Source organism: Pyrgilauda ruficollis, unplaced genomic scaffold (genome assembly GCF_017590135.1).
Source record: "Pyrgilauda ruficollis isolate IOZ18807 unplaced genomic scaffold, ASM1759013v1 scaffold64, whole genome shotgun sequence".
Classification (NCBI taxonomy): Eukaryota; Metazoa; Chordata; class Aves; order Passeriformes; family Passeridae; genus Pyrgilauda; species Pyrgilauda ruficollis.
In genome coordinates, this window is record NW_024528155.1 from 1,586,161 (window position 1) to 1,609,088 (window position 22,928).

At 38.7% G+C, this 22,928-nt stretch overlaps 1 protein-coding gene across 5 annotated transcripts in view; it reads right to left on the reverse strand.

Annotated features, from left to right (window-relative positions):
* Nucleotides 1-1,645: 1,645 nt before the first annotated feature.
* Nucleotides 1,646-22,928, reverse strand: part of CEP120 (centrosomal protein 120) — a 56,631-nt gene continuing 35,348 nt past the window's right edge. For 2 of the 5 annotated variants that reach the window (XM_041484168.1, XM_041484167.1), the window contains exons 20-21: nucleotides 22,692-22,837; nucleotides 19,573-22,014 (exon numbers count right to left, since the gene is read on the reverse strand). In XM_041484168.1, the coding sequence (XP_041340102.1) occupies nucleotides 21,774-22,014; nucleotides 22,692-22,837 (387 nt within the window). In that variant the 3' untranslated portion in view covers nucleotides 19,573-21,773. Of the gene's footprint in view, nucleotides 1,781-2,129; nucleotides 2,262-12,739; nucleotides 13,813-19,572; nucleotides 22,015-22,691; nucleotides 22,838-22,928 lie in introns of those variants that run through there. The other 3 variants (XM_041484170.1, XM_041484169.1, XM_041484171.1) reach the window with 3 other exon arrangements.

Sequence of the window (22,928 nt, forward strand, 5' to 3'; positions counted from 1 at the left end):
CTTTAGCATCTTGAATTATATGATGCACTTAGGAAAAAAAAAAAAAAAAAAAAAAAAAAAAACCCAAAAAAACCCAAAAAAAACCCCAAATTCCCTTGCAGAAAGGAGTTTACAAAGGGTGTGAGATTTCCAGGAGGCATTGGGAACCCCTAGGGCATGGCTGATGCCTGGGTGCTGAAGCACAGCACAGATGAAGACTGAAAACTTCAGAGTAATGGAGTGTTTGGGTCCAAGGCTGCAGCCACAGAGGCTTCCTCCATCTCTACTGAGCAGGGAAGTGGTGGGCTTGTGCTGTGGAAAAAGGTCAGGGCTGTCTCTTTGCCTCCCTGCTGTGCACACACAGCACTAGGCTCTGAGCACTGCTTTTGGCTCCTCTGAGTTCAGTGAGGAGAGCAGTTTTCAGCTAGTCAAGAGATTAGTTTTTTTCCCCAAGGTCATTATTACCTTTCATCCAATAAACCAGTTTTCATTTCAATGTAGGACTACAAACATGAATTAAAGACTCTTTGGTGCAGCTTGGTAAGTGCACAGAATTGTTCTTATGCTTAAGATAGCAGTCTTGAAGTTCTCTCTAAACGTGGCTTGGACTGCAGCTGAGACACCCTTATGTTCATTATTTCAATGGGGAAAAATGAGCTGGAAGTAGCTAAACTTATATAATGCTTTTCTTTCCTTTCCCTGCCCCCATTCTCTCCAAACCTTACATTCTTTTGTGTTGTTCAAGTTCCCCAGTGCTTTATAGGAGGATTCAGAAGTCTGGTTCTCTGGAAACAATTGTTATGTCAGCTGACATTAACACAGCAAGCACTTTAACTATTTTTCCAACATATCCATCACGTTCAATGGCCAAAACATTAATTCTCATTAAGCTTCAACAAAGTTTCTCATTTTCCTTTAATTCTGTCACCATACTGCCTCTATGCAAGACTGCTTTACAAATATATGCAGTCATTTAACTAAAAGAACTTAGGAAGCTTTCTTTTCAGCGACTTTATATAAGTCACTGAAAATAAAGCCCATATATTTGTGAGTGTTCTGGGCCATTTATGACACAAATTTGAGCCCCTCCAGTTCTAAGTTAAAAAAAGCATATTTGTTTTAAATCAGCCAAAAAAAGTGAAATTATATATTGTTGTTACTAGCTTGGAAACTAGGCATAGCCCTCCAGAGATATCAGAAAATATGAAGAAAAAAATAGAGATTAACTCAGCTGCTGAAACTTGGACCAAAACTTTCTTGTTGCCTACCCCTAAAGATTCATCAGCTGGCTTCAGAAGTCTTAGTTTTGGTTTTGTGCTCACTGGACAAAAGAAGACACTATTCAAGGATGTTGAGCAAGGACATTGTTCAAGCAAATACAGAAGATGGAGTGTTACTCTTTTTTTAGCCATTATTAAACTGTTATAGGTATGTATCTCTTAATAATGAAGATGGGCTACTCTAATATTTCAGAGTTGTAACTGGGCTGGTCTAAGGCTGTAACCTGTATGAAAACCTATCCACTTATAAATAATGGATATCCACTATAAGATATCGTAGTTTCACAGTGGGCAGAAGCTAAAAAAATACTAATAATATCTCAACTATTAGTATAACGAATGATAAATGTTCCCATTTTAGAACTATAATGCAGTAAATGTATTAAGCAGTGTCTATGTTTTCTTTTTAAATGAAGCATGCAGCCCCATCTCACTTACCAACCCACATTTTTACCTTCAAATATCACCCAAAAACGTGCATAAGAACTATGGCTGGGGGCAGTAAGATGCTGCTCCTGTCCCTAGAGAGAAGAATCACGACAGATTAATTCCCATGTCCTTTCTGGGTGTGCTGAAAATTTATAAAATAAATTCCCACCAACACTAAGAGAGGTTAGTATAGGCAATTGACCTTGTAAATCAAGAATAGAATAGGCCCTATAATGTACAATATTTTGAGGTATTTATCACCTTGCTGAGGCAGACAGGAATTGAGCATGTAAATCGTTGTAATGGTAACAGTAATTCTGTGCCTGCACATCAGTGAGAGTGCCCCCAGGGTTGCAGGGAGGGTTTTCCCTCTGCACCCCCTCACGTAGCCCCAGCGTGGCTCAGGAGCAGGGCTGATGGTCTGCAGAGACCGACACAAACAGGACAAAGCTGTATGCTGGATTGCATCTTCTTTCTCGTTACTTGTGCAAACGCATCTCTAATTCTCTATGCCTTTTGATCTGCTCACCAGTTTTGTCCAAATTTCTTCCCAGCTCTGCAGGATTTTCTTTCCTAAGGAGAAGGTATATTTAGGTTATTCTCAGTTCAATCCCATATCATGATAGAAAAATGACATGAGCCATGGCTGAATATATATTCAAAAAATTTCAAAACATTTGAAGTGGGATAAAATAAATAATCCTGAGGCAAATGACATCTTGAAGTCTCCAATTCTTCTAATATATTCCAGAAATGCACATGACTTTAAGAATACATTGCAACCTTCAGATAATTGTTAATGCATGTAAGTGTTGTGCAGGAAAAACGACATTTCGTGTTATCTGCAAAAAGCCCTTTTGAGTAAGAGTCCATATCTCCAGGTATTTCTTTTAAAGGGGAACAGTTTAATAAAAATAACAAAGCTAGAAACCAAGAACATTAACTTTCACTTTGCCTAACTGCATGCTAGTACTCTTGCTGTAATTATAACACAGAGGTCATTCCAAAGGAATTACCAGCCTTCAAATGATATGAGACAATTATTCTCCAGGGAGTCGGACAAATTCGTAAGACAAATACAGTTGAAATTTCAGACATCAATCTCTTTTTTAACATAGCATGGGAACAAGGGAGCTGTGAAATGTAATTTTACCCTAAGGCCCAACAAATGATCACATTAAAATGATTTAAAAAAAAGACTTCACATCTATTATACCTCAGAAGTGAATGTAGTGTTAGATTTTTCTAAGGCTTCCTGTGAATAACAGTATTTAATAGAATCTGTAAAAAGACCTTTCTGGTTTTTAGCTGGCGGGGCTGCCACAGAAGGCAGCCCCACACGCTGTGGTGTGGCGCTGGGAGCAGCATGATGCCACCAGCCTGCTCCCACTCCCCAGGCACGCCCCGGCTGTGGGAGCTCACGCTGGACCCTGCCTCACCACCTCCCAGCTGACACCCACTGCTTGGGGTAGCTCTGCACAAGAGCGATTCCCCAAAGCAGCTCTCTTTATCCTGCCCAAATGCTCCCCAAACAGAAGGAAGCTGAGCTGGTCTCATGCACACCTGTGCCAAGAAGCTGCGCTGGGTGGGAGCTGCATTTCCCTGGTACTGACAACCACAAGCGGAAATTTAAAGGGAACAGTACTTACAGCCATCTGAAAAGCACCTTGAAGAGCTTTCAGTGATCACCCATTGTGGACCCCAAGGACACCCACTAATGGTGTACATTGCCTGGAAGAGCAGGAGTGGTGATAGAAACCCAGAAGGTGGCAGCTGTGGATCCATTGCTTTTTTATATTTCAATCCATCAGATTTACATCACTTCCCACGAGTTTGGTTTATCTGGGACCCTGTATGGCTTGAGCCCATCTGGAAGATAAATTTGGGACTGGTACCACTTAAAATATTAATGTGCAGAAAGCAGGAAACTCTTTTATTCCTGCTTGTGTGGAATCTCTTGAGCTATCTTCTACATTTGCACAGGGCTGGTCATGCCAGCATGGATTTGAGGGCTGCTTATGTGTGCTGGGCAGGATTTAGCCCAGTGTGTGTGCCACAGTCAAAGTGTTGAAGTGGAAAATGGATATTAAGGAACTGCTCTTTGGCTAGGGCTTGATTTACAGAAATTTATAACAGTCTCATTCTTCAGATAAGTGCATTTCTCCAACTGCTATTACTCAAGAAAACAGACTCCTTAGAAATCTTTACAGCCAACACATTGCAATGTGACCTTGCACAACTTGGCAGTGAAGCTCTGCATGTTTTTATTGTATTTAAATAGCACCATTAGTTTTATTCATATGAGGAAGTTTAAGTTTAGCTTCAGTGACATTCTAGCACTGCACATGCACTGAGTCCATGTGTGCCCCTCTAGGGGTAGGGTTTCCGAGGAGCAGAGGAAAGAAGGGGTGTGTGAGGAAGAGAGCATAATTTTGTGCACCCACAAATGTGCATGAGTTTTTTTCCAACAATGTATTCCTGTCCCTGTGACACTATGGTCAACAGCTGCCTGAATTATCCCATTAGGCACAGCCTCTGCAAATATTTGGGAAAGAATGCTTCCCAAATGGAAGCTGACAAATTAATGAGAAATGCAAACGTGTCCTGGATTAAATGAGTGCAAAAGTAGAACGACACCTGTCTATTTGATGAGGATGGTTGACAGGAGAGCTGCGCTGAGGTATTTAAGGTGAGGAAAGTGATCAAAATTTCACATTTCCATTTACCAGACCAAAATGTTTCATTCTACTGCCACAACAGTTCTCTAAGGTAAACTTTCCCAAGAGATACAGTGAATTGTAAGGAAAAAATTAGAACACTGGCACGACGAGTGATAGACATCTCAAAGCTGCCATATGATGTCTCACCAGTAAACACTTAGTCCACCTTATTGTGGGAACACTTTGAGTGTCTCGGCAAGTTCCCAGAAGAATACAAAGTTATGAGTCCCTTATGCTACATAGTTTCCTAAGTTAGCTTTAAACTAACACGGTATCGTATTATTAGTCAGGCAAAAATGAAGGGAGTAACACACGCCAGTTAAAAAAAAAAAAAAAAATCCAGACATGCATACACATATTTCATGCATACATATATCTTACTGCATGACACAGGTGGCAAGTCATTCATCGTTTGCCTCCTGTCTGCATTTTATTTTGAGGGCACAGAAAATGCTATGCACTGCCAGTACGCCCAGTAGCCTTGAGAGCTGGGAACAAAGAATTCACCTCTTGTCCATGAAAAGGACCAAATGAAAAATGAATGTCATTGTATGGCAACAGCAGAAAACATGGAGACAAAAGAGTGAGGTATCCCTGAGGCCCACAGATGATCAAACAAAATTGTGTGAAGATTTCTTTGTATCCAAAATCCAAAACTAAGTTAGTTAATCTCACCAAGTTCTCTTGCCCATGACAAGTAAACTGCAAGATCTAAATAAAAAAACTGTCATTCCTCCTCACTGCTGATCAGGGAGAATATACATGACATCTTTACTCTTTACTCTTCCCATCTTTATCTGATTCCTAAAGTATGTCTCCATTGCACACTCTCATTTGCTTCCCTCACCTTTTACTCTGTTCACATCAAATACTTGTTTGCCATGAGAGGGCCTGGGGAAGGGGAACTACCTGAAAGCACTGGAAACACCATTCTTACAACAGTCAGAGCCACATATGTTCATAAGGACACCAGAATTCAATTGAAAGCAAAGCAGTTTAAATGAACAGATTTTATTATTTATTCTTATAGAAAAAGCGGAAAAACTGGAAAAAAAAAAAAAAAGATTGAAAAACGGATTTCATTGTAAACCAGTACAAACAGATTCAAAAACTGCTGTACTTGGATCGAGGGTGTATCTAAACCACAGTCAACCCAACAGTTTAATTTTCAAAACTTGGCTTTTAACATTGGAGGCATGAGATCAAGCCAAGATACACTGCCAATAAAAGGCTGGCGCTCAAAGCCAGTGTTGAATTACAGAGCCCAGAAGGTTTACGGAAGTGTTTAGTGAAAATTGTTTGCAAATGGGTTTAGAAAAATTTTCTCCCTCCTGCTGGCTGTTTCAGGATCTGACCCTCTCTCTCTGACTTACTGACAAATTCTCTTCCCATCAACCTGGCAGAGATACACAGAATTTACATGTGGGCAGGCAGGATGCTTAGTGCCTAAACCCGTGTCCTCAAATTAAGCTAGAGAATGTTTCTGAAAGATATGGTTAAGTCAAAGCAAGTGTTCTCCAGCCAAAGGGACCACTGGGCCCTATCCAAGTATAGCTAGATTAAATAGAATGCCCCCGATAAACAAAAATGAGGTTGCATGATCTAATGGTCCCTTCTGAACTGAAATATTCCACCAAGACTGGAGTATTTAGGACTGTTTTTCCAATTTATCAGATGCATTGTTAATTGGAATAGTTCTACAAGGCATAGGAATAAACTATGAACTCAGAATTTTGCCCTGAGCAAAAAAGATTTGTATTTCATTTCACAACTTTCAATAACAACTGATATCCATTTAAAAAAAAAAAAAAAAAAAAAAAAAAAAAAAAAAAAAAAAAAAACAAAAAACTCATGGAGCCTGCAGGAATTGTGCTAATAAATGGACAGTAAATTTATACTTTTAAACAGCTTTTTTGTCCCTGTACCCAATGCAGTCATCACATACATCAGGACTTGCACAGAGATGTATTTGACAGTACCTCTATTCTAGAAGAGCCATGGAATGAGCCATGCTATTGTTTAATGCAGAGCCCCAGTTCTTTTCAGGGCAGATGAGAATGCAGACACACAGCAAGATAAGCAGCTCCTAAGGGTCACAAGGAAACATATTTTCATCTCACTGAGATGCACTGATTTCTATTCACTTGGTCAGTAGTTCAGGAAGGTTCCTTTTAGTAAAACTAAATGTGTTTGGCTTGTGAAAGCATCGACAGATTCATGATCACTGCCCCCTGGTTTCTAGTGAGTTTTTTGTTCTGTTTTGTGGTTGCTCTGTTGTTTCAGTTGTTTTGATTGTGTGTGGGTTTTTTCACCTGGAATTTTGTTTTTGAGGTTTCTTGCTCTCTCTGTACTTACTGAGCTTATGTATTTGATTTAAACTTGGAGGAATACACTACAAAACCCAACCTACTCCTGCCCTCTAATTAAAGCCCCAAGTTTGGTGCTGTGTCTAACATTCATAAGAGCCCATTCTCTGTGCTGTGAAGATAGAGACCTTATTAACCATGGATGAGGTAGCTCCTGCCAAGAGTCCTTAGGGAAACTCCCAGAAGTGCTGACATAGCTCAGATCAAGGGTTGTCTATGAGAATTTCTTAAAATAACTCCAGGGACACTCTGAAATATTCAGCTGGTTCAGGAGGTATTATTGTTTACTGCTTATTTCTCTGTATTTGTTCTGCTAGGACTGTTAAGCACCCATTTGTTTCTCAACATGAATTCCCTAGGATCCAAATTAATAGAGTAGTACATTGCTGTACTAATAATGCAATAGGACTTCTAGGTTTCTCCAGTTAAAGCATGGCTGGTCCCAGACATGCAAAATTCATTCTTATTTGCAACCTTGGAAAAGTATAGGGAGATGTGTTTCCAGCACTCTGCCAGTGTGAATTACCAGGCTGATCTGATTCCTTTCTCATTTTTTCCTGAAATTCTCCACTTGGCAACAAATGGGCAATGAGTGTCTAAGTTACAGATATTTGTACTTCTTAAACCAGACAAAGTCCTATCTAGGCTGGGGCAATCAGCCTGGCATCTGTCATCAGCCCGGCCTGCATTACTTTGAGGGGTGGAAACCACTGAACACCTTGTTTCCTTCTTAGCCAAGTGTGCAAAACAGGGTCTGTAAATTCTGTGGTTTTCACCCAAGGTGTCATCAAAGTATCTTGGGCTTTTCACTTGCGTTCCTAGGAGCTCAAGAAAGAGTCTGGAGGGATGAGAGGTGAGCACTACAGCTGCAGACTTCTGCTGCAATCCAAGAAAAGTCATATGACTATTAAATCTCACTGTTCTGTCATAAAAACTTTACCCTCCTCTGACCCTGGACAGGATGAAAAATACATTAGAGAGGAATTGTGCACTATTAATAGTGCAATAGTAGCAGGCTTTGAAAACCAAACATCACCTGGAGCCACACTGCTAAAATACATCCTGGTGATCACTGCGTGGTGGCACCGGTCTCACCACATCCTTCACCTTGCCTGTGTGATGCTCAGGTCACTTTGGTAGCAGGCTCAGCCTCCTTCTCCAGGAAACCAGTCCTCACTGAAGAGGAAAACCCAAGCCAAGAGCACTCTTCCAAGTGAGTAATCAATGCTGAGCTGTGCTGGGCAATCTCTTAAGCTGAAACCTTTTAGTCTAACAAAGAGTAAATGAGACTGTCCCAACAACACTCCATCTGTTAAAAGCCAGCTGTGCACCTAAGTACTTTCCTCAATAATGGATCTTAAGGAGTCTGATAGTGGTTGAAAGAGCCACACACTGATCACAAACATGTCTTGCTAACGCAGTATTTCTTCTCTCCTTGAGTAAAGGAGTGCTTGTTATTAAATGAAAGTTATGTTTAAACTTCAGGGGATGGGCTGAGCAGCTGCCTGCTGTTTTACACAGGAAAACACATTGCATGCTTACCTGCAGTTCTGTTCTCTCTAATTGATTCTTTCCTAAAGGTATTTCCCACTACTCCACCTCCTTCCTTTGCTCTGATTAACAATTGTAGCATGATCTCATCAGGTCTCGACAAGTATTGATGGGCCACAGTGTCATGAGGCTAATAAAGTGTGTTACCCAGTATTTTCTGGTGACACATAAAAACTCCCTTATGAAAGACACAGGAGACTGAATATAATATAAATGCTTTTTTTAGTAACAGCAGAGTACTGTGGGCTGTGCAGCGCTGGGCATGAGCACATTTTTTAGTAGAGCTCTATGGGGGAGCACTGCCCAATCTCGTGATGGGGGAAGGCAGGGGTGAGAGTAATAGGGACCCCACTTTGATGAAGCCAGGACAGAGGAGATGAGGTCAGGCAGGACCCAGAGAACTTAGTGTGAAAGTGAAACCCCCAGGCACCCTTCCCGAGTGCTGCCCGGCACCTGAGCAAAGCCTCTGAAGAGAGCAGACCTCTATGACGTTGTGTGCACTACCTCCTCTTGTGTTCCTGTTTTCTTTCTTGTGCTGCCCTTTTTATCCACATGGCTCTATTAATAAGATAACATTAGAGCATGGTATTAAACATTCACTGTGCAAAACCATTCCTTTAAAAAGGATGGGTGGAAACATAAATCAGCGATTTTGTTCCTCCTCCTATTTACAATTATTCCCTGAGCATCTGTCAAACATTAGACAATAAGGGTAAAAAAGGCCAAATTATTTTCCTCTCTCTGCCACACCATGACACAAGTGTCAAGCCCAACACAGCCACATGACATGAGCACAGCTGTGTCAGTTCAAGGCCAAAGCCAAGCCTTATTCTCACCTCTCTCCTCACCTGCTGACTGCTCTGGACTCTCAGCTGCACTGGGGCTGGTGGATGCTGGTTCCCACCACGGGGAAGGGTGGTGGGACAGCCCTCCCAAAGACTGGGTGAGTACTCGGCATCTCTACAGATACCCTGTTTGCTCCAGCCTCCCTGGGGCACTGTGCCTGGCAGTGGGATACTCATGGAGTCCAGAGGGAAACTGAGCTGAGCTACCCACACTCCCAGCTCAGGATGAGCCTCACAGACACACTTTGCAGGTAAATCCCAGACTCAACTCTCCCCTCTCTTCATTTGCCAGTGAAATTATGGCTTCTTATTTTTAAAAAAGTGTAGATCTTGAAATTCCCATTGTTGAGTGCAAGGCAGAGAGGAGTTAGCAAATCTGGTTTAAAACAAGGTTAGCAAATCTGGGGCTTGCCAGGGCCATTCTTTTAATGGAGGAAAAGAAAGAAAAAAATCCAGCAGTGGTGCAACAACAAAGAAAATCCCTTTTTGATCTATCAAGCCTCTTTCTCCAGCCTCTGTGAATGCCTCACCTCCTGCACAGTCTCTGAATATAAACTTTGCCCGGCACACTCAGGGTAATCTTTTCACATCATAAAACTTATAATCCTCTTAAAGTGGTTTCGTAGGGTTTGAGGTATGATGCACTTATCAAATAACTGAAACAAATAAATCAGCTTATTTAGGCTGTGGTCTGCGTGTGTGCAGCTCTGCGCGCACAGCGAGGAAGCCAGTGCCATACCAGCATTTGTATACATTAGCAACAAAGCTGTCTGTGACAAGCTGTCCTCTGCACAACTAAATATTTAGTTGCATATCATAAGTAACTTCTTAAGTGATTAAAGAGAGAGGGTGCTCTCTGTCCGGGCTGGCGCGGGCGAGCAGCCGGCAGGCGCGGCTTTGCGGAGGGAGGCTGCCCGGGCACACCCCGCGCTCCCTCCCGGCAGGTTTGCCACATGGGGACAGCCCCGGCCCTGGCCCTGGTCTTCTGTCACCCTTCTCTGCCCAGAAACTGGCTCTAAACAGGCTCCAAGCTAATTTATTGCATATTTGTACCGAGTTCAAGTTTTCAAATATTTTTCGCTAGCTTTTATTGGTGTTAGGGCAAGGCTTATTTTTAACCTGCCTGTATTTATGGATTTCTGTGCTTGCATACTTCTCGCATGTGCAAAATTAAATTAATAGAAAGATTTCATGTTGAAGAAGTATAGAATAGATGTTTGATATAAAGACATTATGGAAAAGACATTCATAAATTCAAAACCTATTCCTTTGTACAATTTAACTTCAACCAACAAGCTAGAAAAGCCACCCTAAATTTGCTCCCAGTATGTTTTCCTGTGTGTACAATAAATGATTTCTTCAGATGTCTCACGCACCATCACAGCAGCCCTCACTTAAAATGTTGTGGTTGTTAGGATATAGACACATGCTTAAAAGTATATTTTGAATTTGCAATTTCACCTAGGGAAAAGGAGAAGAAAGTCAGCCTGTCATTGGGACAAGAGCTGAGTTTTTCTATGTGGGGGTCTTTCTTATTCCTGCTGCTTCCTGTCCCTTCTCTGCTTCTCCTGCCCAGAAGATATTCCAGCTTCCACTTACTCTGAAGTGGAAAACTATAAACTATTTAAACTATTTTTAGGATTCTGGATGTCTCTTCTGTTTCAGTATGTGCCATGTGCAAGAAAAGAGCAGACCAGGATCAGGCCATTATCCCACGTGGATGAAGTTTGGAGAGGTCTGATGGTGCCAATGTCTTCTGCAACCCTCAGGATATGGGAGTGCTTGATGTGCCCGACACATTTTATCTTGTCTCCAAACTGCTCCTTGCTGTCCCATCCCTCCCTCATGTGCCTTGGCCACAAAGGATGCTCCAGCTCTGCCAGAGCTGTCCTGGGCACCCGGGCATTGTGCAAGAGCTGCTCCAGGGTTTGGGAGCAGCTCTCATGGGGAAAGCAGTGGCCCAGCCCTCCCTGTTTCTTGTGGAGATGTTTGTTTATAATCAGATGCTGGAAATGCAAAACAGTTTTAGCTACCAAAATGACCTACAAGAGTTTGCTCCGCTGTTGATGGCATGGAGGAATTTTTAAGACCTTGTTTCCACAAAACACTGCTCAGAGATTTGCTACTTGCTTCTGGGAGAGCCGCACAAGTACAGCAGCACCAACATCTTCTTTTCTAGTACATGTTGGGTTAATAGGAAAATTAAAGCACAAGTAAATATTCAACAGAAAGTAATTTCAGTCTGTCATGAAAATAATCTACATTTATAAGTTATCTAAAGTAAAGTGAGCCATATTAGCCTCCAGCAGCTCTGAAACCATTATGAATTATTGAATAAGTAATCTTTTTTTTTTATAGTTATTGACATAATAAATATATTTGCTTGAAAACATCCGGAGCTGCATAGGCATAGAAGTATTTATGAGCCTGTGCTCTTTACAGCACTGTTTTACAGGGTGCTGTCAGCTGTGGAGGAGAAACAGGGGGAAGAAGGTTTCACCTCTAATGTTCTTGTTAGGAGATACAGTGTTTCAGTCAGCCCCATCTCTGCAGGCCCTCATCTTCATGGACCATGAAATAAATAAAAATATCTAGGTGAAAATGATGTGACTTGATTTCCTTTTTTTTTTTTTTTGATGGTTAATTCTTTAGTGTCTGATAAATAGACCTGTAGTCCTCCAATAATGCTAGAGTAACATGGAACAGCTTAATTAACTTAATTTAGCAACAGAGAGAGCTTAAATTAACATTAATTTGATAACAGAGAGCAGGCTTTATATTGCCACCAGATCATCTCTCGAGGAAACGAAAAATTTATAGAGTTTCAGGCCCAAATGCGCTGTCAAAGTGATGGGTGATTTGTCAGGCAGAGTTGAAAATCTTTGCATGCAGCACCTGGGGAGAGGCACAGTGGCTGCAGTCTCATCAGAAGCTGCCACTGCCAAAGACACTTTGCCAAGGGCTGGGTGGGACCTACTGTGCCACGGAACACAGAATCTTCTCCGCTGAGGGAGATCTGCTGGGACATCACTGAGGTGCAAAGCAAAAGGTGCTGTGTTGGGAATTGCAGTGTGCCAGAGTGTGCCCACACACCACGGGAGGTGCGCTGGTCCTGCCAGGGGTGTCATGGCCAAACCCTGTCCTGGAACCTCACGGCTGCTTCAGCACCCCTGGGCCAAACACCGGCATCTTCTGGAACACTCCAGGGTGCAAAGTATTTGCAGGAAAAATCTCTTTCTGCAGTAAAAGCTGCATTATATTTTTTGCTTGTCTCCTTTAGGCAGTAAATGTATCATCAGTGGCTCTTAAATTTCCTGAAGTAAAAAAATTAGCAATTACCAGCCATGAAATCACAGAAGTGCTTGCTCCTGCGAGAAAGCAAAGAAACAAAACCAAACCAGCAGCACATTTTAAAGAGCTCCTCTCCCTGGAATGCAAGCCCAGACAAAGATTTAGCCTCTTTTTAAAATTTAGGTCTAGTAGAACATCATGTCAAACCTCACACACTCACAATAAATCAGTCTTTATTCAAATGTGAAAATTTAAGCATAAATTGCTGGCTGCTCAGCTCTCAAAACAATGTCACGTTACAAGAAATGTGATGTTTTGAAGAGAAACAGGAAAAAATTTATCAAAGTTTTTGTTATTATTGCATTATCCTCCCGCTTGATCTACTAGCTATAGATACTTGGTGTCCGCTTAAGTGCTTTCCATTCTTCCCATAAGCAAATTCTGGTTGAAGACTATATATCATTTTACTCTTGATCACTGCTAGTCTCAGTACCTCATTACAGCAGACCACTTTTTGAAACTGAGCTATAGCCCAGATAAATGATTGTATAAAGTTTTAAATAAACATACAACATTTATGTTATGTTGTTTCTCAGGGATGATTTATAGTCATTTTCTTCATCCAGTCCTGAGCTCTGGACATAAAAGACACTGAGCTCTCTGCTGTTTATCCAAGCTAAATCCTCTGTTTGTTCTGCATAAGCGTTCTTGATTCTATAATATATTGCAGGCTTTAGCTTCAGGTTTATTCCCTCTGGGATGGTGGAATTAGATACATTAACTGACAAAGATAAGGTAGGGACATTGCAGCTTAATAGCCATTAAAATAGATACTGTGATAATAAAAATGGAGTTAGAAAAGGGAGTCAAGGTTGTGATATTTTAAAAATATGTATTGATAAGACTTACATGAATAAATGCAAGATTTGAGAAATCTCTGTAAGGAAACCCCCAAATGATGGTTGGATTTGGTTGGGTTTTTTTTCATAAGAAGAGAATTAGAAATAGAAGATATTGTGAACCAGATTACAAGTTTCCTATTGTGTCCTCAAAGAGAATTTTTTTTCTTACTAAAATGACTATGTAATCTGGCTGCTGAGCCAATGAAGTACTGCTCTGTGCTACAGAAGAAAAATCAAGAAAGCATCATGAGATAAAACAAGCTTCTCTGCCTTAAAAAAAGAAAACAAAACAAACCCACAAAAAACCTGTGTGGATTCTTTTTATGATGTTCCTTTTTTTATCAGCATATTTTAAAACACACACACACACAAATATAGACCTTTGTTCAAATCATGTAGGGCAGTCCATTTCCTTCATACTGATATTCTTCATTACAGTCCTTGTTCCTCTGTTAAAAAAGCAGACAACATTAAATGCCTGCTTTCTTCTCTTGCGAGCATAGAAAAAATTTTGAACTAAGCCCAGTACAAGTTGCTTTGTATTTTGTCTTAGCATTAATTCTTACATTTTTGTGTAAAAAAAAGTGTTAGCAGTTAAAGACCTAATGCCTAAAACAGCGGGAAGATTTTAAGAATTATAGTCTTTAATGTGACATACTCTAAATCATCTCTTAGCACAGTATAAAAGTTAGCTAAGGTTTTAAAGGCCCTAGATGGACTTTCATTTTTTTCTAAGTCAGGATTAACTGGTGTATAAGTAACAGGCTAGGTGCTTTCACTGCCAAAAATTATCTAACTTAAAGTTTGAATCTTGTAGTACAAACAGCAGTCCTGCCTGTACCCATAGAAGCTTGTTATTTTGTGGTACACAAGTTAGTATTCTGTCTGTGCTCTGTAAAAAATTGCATTCCATAAAGTATGAAAAGCCTTTTTATCTGAAACTTGTGTGGAAAAATAAGCAGCGATCAAATTAAACACATAGGAAGGCTTTTCTCTCTTTCTTGTTGTTGTTGTTGTTGTTGTTGTTTTATTCTTCAAGCATTTATTTTAGTTAAGATATTCTATTTTTAGAGTTGTGAGGTACTTCCAGAAATAAGGGTGCAGATGACATGAATGACTTACTCAATGAGCATAAAAGGAAGGAAAAAGGAAGGAAAAAATAAAACTCATGAAAACCTTCCAATATTTGTGAAAGACTGCCTGAGTAAGCATGAAAATTTTCTTTAAAAAGCAAACAAACTTATTTTATGCATATACTGCTCTTCAAAAAATAATTATTTGATCAAGGTTGCTTAGTCAAATACAATAATAAAGTAGCACATAATTTCTCTGCATGTTTAATTATCAAACTTTTCTATTATTCACTATAAAGAGACATTTCAATTAACTTGTTTGCTAGTGAAATCTGCTATTCTCATCATCATGATTACATTTTATAAGAGGAAAAGGAGAGAGATAAAAAAATGGGTATGTGTAAAAGCCCACTCCAGCAAAAAAGTGGGAATTTCTTGCCATACTGGGCAAGGCTAAGGTTTTGTGAGCTGCAGTAAAAGTATCTTTTCCATTGATGGAAAATGCAGTGATGCAAAGTCACCTCCTCCTCCCCTGCGGCCCAATCTGTGGCCCAGCATCCCCTGAGTTTCTGTACTGAGCTCCAGATCGCGATAGAGAGTTTGTGACCATCTCATGTCATGTGGGCAGTGGCCTGCTGGTTTCACAGCATTTGAGAATTACTTAGATAAGAGTTGGCCTCCCCCACCTTCAAGATTAATTTCTAGAAGTATATGTCACGTTTGTTAGTATAATAAGGATTTGCTTTTATTAGTATTTCAATACTAATAAGTCATTAAATGATTTTCCTATAAAAGTTTTCACTAAAATCCTTGCAATTACTTATTTACTCAATAGATGGGACATGGCAAAAATGCTTGACCTTTTCTTTATCAAATAGCTGTAACAACCAAGCATTAACTAGCTATTCATCAAAGCATCGGTATAATGAGGAATCACCTTCACCTTACCAAGAGAGAAACAGAGTAAGTAGTACTACCCCATAGCAATAAAAAAATCTTGTTTGGGGAAGACCCAAAACTTAAAAAAAAAAAATTGTCCTTTTTTCCTGCCTTCATCAAATAATTTCATTTAATTAATTTCTTAGCAAAAAGATTAACCTAACCTTTCATGGAAGGCTGTGGCCTTAGACTCCCTCAACTTCCCTAGAAAGATTGAAGTAATTTTTGCTTTTTTCTAAAGGTTTCAGGTGAATTGGTAATTAGCAAGAAGAATGAAAGAATGTACTGATTTATCTACTATAAAAGAGCAAAGTAAATAGCTCATACTCATTTGCTGAAGAAGCATCTCAGTGGAAGCCAGTATCTATCCCTTTAAGGGCATTCAGACAACTGCAAACAACACAAATAGCTGGAGTTTAAAGCAGTTTGTGAACCACTTACACAGAAAAGCTTTTCCCACATTATTCTCATTTTGCTGATAGGAAGTGAAAGCCTAGAGCCCTGTTTAAGATCACTCAACACCCCTATAACCAAGACGGGCAGAGAAACCACAGACTTGGCGTCCAACCCTCAGCCTACCAGTGGGATCACCTTCATGAGCAACTCAGGAGAGATTTTGCTATGTTGCACAAACATAGTACTGTAACACAAGCTATGAGTCAGGATGGCAAACCATTGCTAGTCCCTTACACAGTTTGAGAGATAATGGCTTTTAAGATGCCCTCCTGCTAAGCCTTCCTATTTCTAATTAGGAAATGCAGACAAGCTGTCTGCGTTGATGATGATATAGGTAAATTAAATGGGATCAGTAGCATAAAAATGTGTATCCAGGACCATTTTAATAATTTGCCATATATATGCAGCAAGACAATAGTCAGTGACCCAAAAAAAAAAAAAAAAAAAGCCACATGTTCTGCAATATGTGTTAGGATGGGGCAGGAGCTAAAACTCACTTAAGAGACACATAATCATGTTGCTGAGGTGAGCAACTTTTTCCACAAACAACAGTTGCTTCTTATAGAGATGTACCTACAAATTCTCTAGGGTACTGGTGTGTTCTTGCTTCTAATATTCTATGTTTGGGGTTTTTTTCTTCCTTTTACTTTGGGTTATCAACCCCATTTATTCAGTCCAATTTTTTATTATCAGAGAGTCAGGATAAACCAGTAAGTTAGAGTATTTAAATCTTTGCATCCACATTCAGGAAAACTGCAGTAAAAAATATTATTGCTATGGAAACACCAAAATGTTATCTAGACTGAGCATGCCCTATACCTGGCCTGAAGGGCTCCAGGAGCAGCAGGTAGGCTCTGTGTTTTGCCCCAAGTACACACGGGCATTCATGGCACCATGCCCACAGTCCTGGCTCTAACAGAATACTAAACTGCTATCCATTCAGATGAGAAGCATCATGTCCACTTCGTATCTGACATGAATGGGACGCAACTTTGGCTGTGTCCATGCTTAATTATAAAGCAAATAGCAGCTCATGGTGATTTCCACCCCTGATCTGGATGACCTATTGTATTACAGTATTAATCTTGTTGTTAAAAATAGCCTGTTCAGGCAAACATACTGATGGTCTGGTGTCTGTACAATGAACATCTCTTAACACAAGATCAATAAAATTGTTTTCTGTACCTCCAGATCAGAAAACTAAACCAAAAAAACACCCTCACTTATCCTATCAAGCAAATATGCAAATGTTGGAGATTTTCTGTTACCTCTTCAATTTTACAAAAAAATACATTAGCTTGATTGCCTGCTCCTTAAACCCTCGTGATTTAATTTTGTTGCTCTATTTACATTTGTCCTTGTAAACCAAAATATATGATATTCACAGTTCACGACAATTTTTGAACTTTAACAGTTTTTTTCATAGTACATTTGAAGCCATGAGCAACATACAGTAACTGCTGAAAGAGTAGTAGGCTGTGGACTGTTCTCCTACACTCCATCTGCCCCAGTAAACCCCCTCTAATGTTTGATGCCATATTATTTTGTCAATGCAGTTTTGTGTCAGTAACTGCATTAAAACCTTTTGCTCAAACACTCAGTGACACTACACTTCCATAACTATCTACTTGCTACATATGTTGTTAGAACAAAACTTTTTGTAGTAATACATAAATTGTTTAAAATGCTGTCAAACTACCACAAGTTTTACACTTGGAGAAAAGAGTACTGGACTACAAAGCAAGGGACATCACTTTTCTAGCAGCATTATTAAAGGGGATTATTTTAGTCTTCAGTGATGGGGAACGACAGGCTGTAGCATTTTTTCAAGTTCAGAACAGAAAATACCCATACTTGCAAGAATTCAATTACTCTGCATTAAAGCTGCCATGGGGTTACTGTACATTTATACATCAGAAAGTCAGTAAATTATTTTTCTATAAATTAGTCTCTCAAAGATGATTTTTTTTTCCCTTTCTGTTCTGAATGCCAAACTCCTGACTGCTTCTCCACTACAGGGACTTCATATCTGGATAGCCGACATCTGTAAAAACATTTCTAATGAAAACTCTACTAATACAACCCCCCGGAGAAACAAATGAAATGAGATCTAAGTATGCAGCCGCCTTTATACAGCTCTGTCTTTAACAATAGCGAGGCTAGTGCTTCCCATCCAAGCCTTGACACAGGTCATGATCATTTAGGCACAGTAGTAGCAAAATAAATAATTGTGTAAATATGTAATAACTGGTATAAATACTCCAGTAGCACTTAGAAGATATGATAAAGGACTTCTGTTTTTAGCTGTGCATTAAGGTTTATCTCAGTGGATGGAAGGGAGAAGCATTTAAACTGCAGAGAAGGAGAGCTGCAGATTGAATACTTGAAAGCTCAGTGCCAGACATAACAATGCTTCTTTTCCACAACAGCAGTTTAGAAAGCATATTAGTGTTAAAAGTGTTGAATCACTATTGAAATATTACAGAAACAGTGGTTAGAGATTCGCTCCCAAATTAAAAAAAAAAAAATACTATGAAGATCAGTAATGTAACTATATGCTTAAATAATTCAGATTCAAAGCAAAACTGCACTATTTCTAAAATAATTGGACATATTTTTTTCACAGATATATGTACAAGCATTCCACTGCTTTAATATATAAATAAGAATTTAGACACAATTTTTCTGTAGAACAATCTAACAATTATTAGGAGAAAAAGGTCTATTTCTTTGTAAGATTTCCCAACTTAGTGAATGCTCTGTATCAATCAAACACTCCATCCAGGTTTCCAGCCCTGCATTTAAACCTGTAGTAAGTAATTTGAGGCAACAGCAAGTCCTCACCACTGGAAGAAAAACTACCACATAAAGACACAGGGAGGGATCATCTGCCTGAAGATCATAATCAAAAAACAGTGCTTCTAAATGCCCTAATTTCAAAGTGGACTAGTGCTTTTGCTAGACTAGACTGTACAAGTACAGGCTATAATCAGTTTCCTTATGCAAAGTGAACTGCAAGTTCTGGGCCCAAATCCTAAGGCAGATGAAGCTGGAACTGATTTGACATGGAAGTGACCCCCCCACCACCTGGGTTCACAGAAATGTATTGGCAAGGGTACTCGGTTTGAAACCATTCCATCAGCTTCCCTAGTGAAACCTGGGTGCAATAAAATCAATAGCACTTTGCCAGAATTACAGGAGGGTCTAGCAGTTGCTCCTCTTCCCACCATGTTTTCTCTGACCTATGGAACCAGGACTGAACCTGCAAACACAAGTCTCACTTCCAGCAGCCTTTATTTATCGGGTAAATTAAAATGGGCTTCTTATTCCATGCACCTGTTCTCATGCAATGGAGATTGAGATACAAATTTTGAGACATTTCTGATTAAAAAATGGTTGTTGGTCTTTCCACTGAATAAGCTCTAAAACGGCTTTGAAGTAATAAAAAGGCAAATGGAACCCAACATAAAAATTTTCTTTGAAAGACAGTAACATTGAGCTCATGTCTGCTATACATATCTACTACAAACATATTTTGCTTCTGGACTAGTTCAGACTGAAGTAGAGACAAATTGTGCTGGAAAAAATTAAATTAAAACATACAGCTTAAATTATCCAGAATTTCCTCATTCTAATACAAACAATGAACACTAAGAGTAATGATTATAAAACAAAACATTCTATGTAAGTTGTTTTAAAAATCACAAAATTTATGCTTTGCACCTTGTAAGCTGTGATCTTTCAAAAGGCTAAATGGACCCAAAATGGCTTAAATTAAGTTTATAAATGTTTTTTAAAAAAAAAGCATTCTATGTTTCATTTTACTTTGATTTGTGAGAAAGAAAACTCAAGTTTCTTTTTAAAACATACAACAACATGATTGCAATTTTTTTACATGCCACAGAAGAGACTCAATTAAAAAAATTATTAAAAAAACTGAAAAGTGACAATTAACTTTCATTAACAAGTTTATTATTTTATAGATTCAAGCACTAAAGACTGTCATATGTCTGGAAATAGTAAACAAAACTTGCTCAAATTCATAGTTAAAAAATAAATGCCAAGTCCTTAATACTTACTTGAATTTTAATTTTATTTCATAAAATAATACACCTGAAAATTCATAAAATACCAGTTCAAAAACCAACCAGTAATGAAAATTTAGTCAACACTGTCTTTGCAATATTTAAGTCTCAGGCACCCTCCAGTGTCTAGAGAAGAAACTACACAAGTCAGCAACCATTTGAAGAAAAAAAGCCATGAACAAGTTTTCCTGTCAAGACAGAAGCTTCCTGCATCATTAACAATAATTGCATATAACCCTGTATCAGTGATATCACACTCCATGATGTAAAAAGTATTGTAAAATTGCATTTCATGGATTTCTATGGGACTTCAGAGGGTGGTATTTTCTTTGCTAGTGGAGAGGGATCTCTAAGCAATCTCTAAGCAATCTTTTAGAAAAATACATTTAAAAAAGCATTTCTTACAAAGTCTGGTATTGATAAGTATTTAAGTATTCCTCAGGGAATATGATCTCAATGTTTATACAGCTTGTTTATAACTTTTCTAAGGAGTCTAAATGAATAGTTTATTTAGCATGACCTACACTCATTGTAAGGAGGAGGACAAACAATGCATGGAGAGCTAAAGCCAGATACAAATACCTCTCCTCCCATTTTATAATTAATACCACACAAAACAGGAAGGTCACATGTATACAAACTTCTCTATGAAAGTTCACTGATTTTATGCAAAAAACCCAAACCACTAATTTTTCCATAGGTATCTTCGTTCATTTTAAAAGTAATAAATCATAAGATGATTTTTTACTTGACATTCAAATGGAAGTAGTTGTGACTACAGGACAGACAAGAATGCCTGTTGAATGGACAGGGTTCTATGTTACTGTTACTAGGTAAATCCACACAAACCTAACAGAAATGGAATGAAAGCTGGAAAACAAAAGTTTTTCAATTGTGATTATGGACAAACTAACGTTAATTATGGATTTCTCCCTTGCACACTGTCAAACAAGAACTTCATATACAATTTAAGTGGTAATGAGTGAACATGTTTTGAAACACATATTAAGTAACTTGAAAGTGGTTACATCCTGATTGAAAAAAAACACCTTGACTTAGAAAAGATCTTGTTTTATGCTTGTGCTCAGAATTATGACTTCAGGTATCTTTCCTCATTAGGGATTGATATAAGAATGCATGTGTACTTTTGAATAAGGTCTTCATCCTCCTGGGCATAGCCTTACCAGGACATGTGCAAAACTGCGAGGGCAACCCTGGACAATCAGGCTAGTTAGTAACTGATTCGGCTTCAGTTTCATAAGGTTTGATTTTTCCCCCATCACACTCAAAACCTTGTCTCTTATTTACTACATAACTTAGTTATGTTAGCTGCAGTCAGAGAAGCAAAAATTTATTATTTGTCATTTAGTAAAATGGGTCAGTGTTTTAGTTCCGCTCAGAATTAAGGGTTTCGTCAGAGAAAAGAGCTGATGTCAATTTGCCCTAGTCTAGCTGAAGAGATATTTTTAAAAATGGAATGAAATAATAACAACATTGACTAAAAACCTCTTAGAATCAATATTAAAAATATTACAAAAACTCTAGTCAGGGGGATACAAAAAGAGGTAGGAAACATTTCAGAAGAGGGTACACAAGATAAATATATTTACACACATACAATCATATATATATATATATATACACACACATGAGTATAAAAACATTAAAAAACAGTCATTGCCCCCATAAAACTTACAACTGTGCTTAACTTGACATGTTGCAAGCATTTACATTGACTTCAAAGAGAGCTGACCATAATGTGCAAAACAAAGCATGATGTTATATATTTCACAAAGTACTATAGGCTTATAAAAGTCACTCTATTCAGATTTTGGCTCTAGAACTTTTTGCATGCTCTTAAACAGTGATGTTCCTTTTTGCAATTGCCTCTCTGATTTGACGATCAAGTTCACTCACAATATGGTCTTCATGATTATAGACTCCTGTTCTCAGCAGGGTATCCCTCTCTTCTATCAGACGAGAGAGGTAATCATCTGTATTCTCATTTACTTTTGTACAATGAATACTATCCACTCTACCAGCAGAATTATCTCTAGCATCCTGCAATTTCTTTCTCTCCTCCTCTTGTTGTTTTAGCCTGATATAGATAAAATAAAAATTAGAGAATATGAATCCTCACTTTGATTATCTTTGTATTAAGTTTTTAGTCTATCTACTGAACTACAGAGTAAAATAAACAAATCTGTAAGAGGTAAAAAATTATTCTGTCTCTGGGGAAAACAACTACAACTAAAAAGAAATGCAATACTTAAATATTAACAAAACCTTTTGTAGGTGCGTATATAACTGTACTTGCTATCAAGGCTTCTGCTTGGTAATGTAAACTGTACTCAAATTAAAAGAGTTCAACATAGAAAACTAGTGCAGACAGCTTTTGGAGGACAACATTAGATAAATTTAAAATTTTAATGTATTCAAAATAAGAATAAAATGTGCCTTGTTCTTTTCTTAACGCAGCAGCTATGCTTAGAACTGAAGATTTAAAATAGACAAAGAGCTTGGTGCTGTACATCTGTGACCTTAACAAAAAAAAAAAAACCAGGTGGTGTTAAACATGTATTTTTCTATACTGCTGTACTGTTGCATTTTACAAATAGGCAACCTTTACCTAAGGGATACTAATCTGTGTTCTTTCACTGAACTGACAGCAAATTATAATCTTGATTTAATTGAATCTTCTCCTGTTTTGAGACTCAGCAGAAAGTAGAAGGAAAGGTGACAGTTGGGGAGGAATCTTACAAATACTTTTCATACCTGTTAAGTTCATTTCTGATATCCTCCAGCTCTTGTCGGTCTGTTTTCCCCAGCTCTTTCTCTTCAGCTGCCAAATAGCGCAACCTCATGTGCTCAAGCTCTTGTTGCTGCTTTTTAAGGTGAGCCATTGCATTTTCTTGTTCACGCTGTGTGGGAAAGGGTGAAGACTCAGTTGACTACGTGATTACATGTAAAAGTGCTAATTATAGCGACAGAGCAGAACTTTAGGAATGAAGT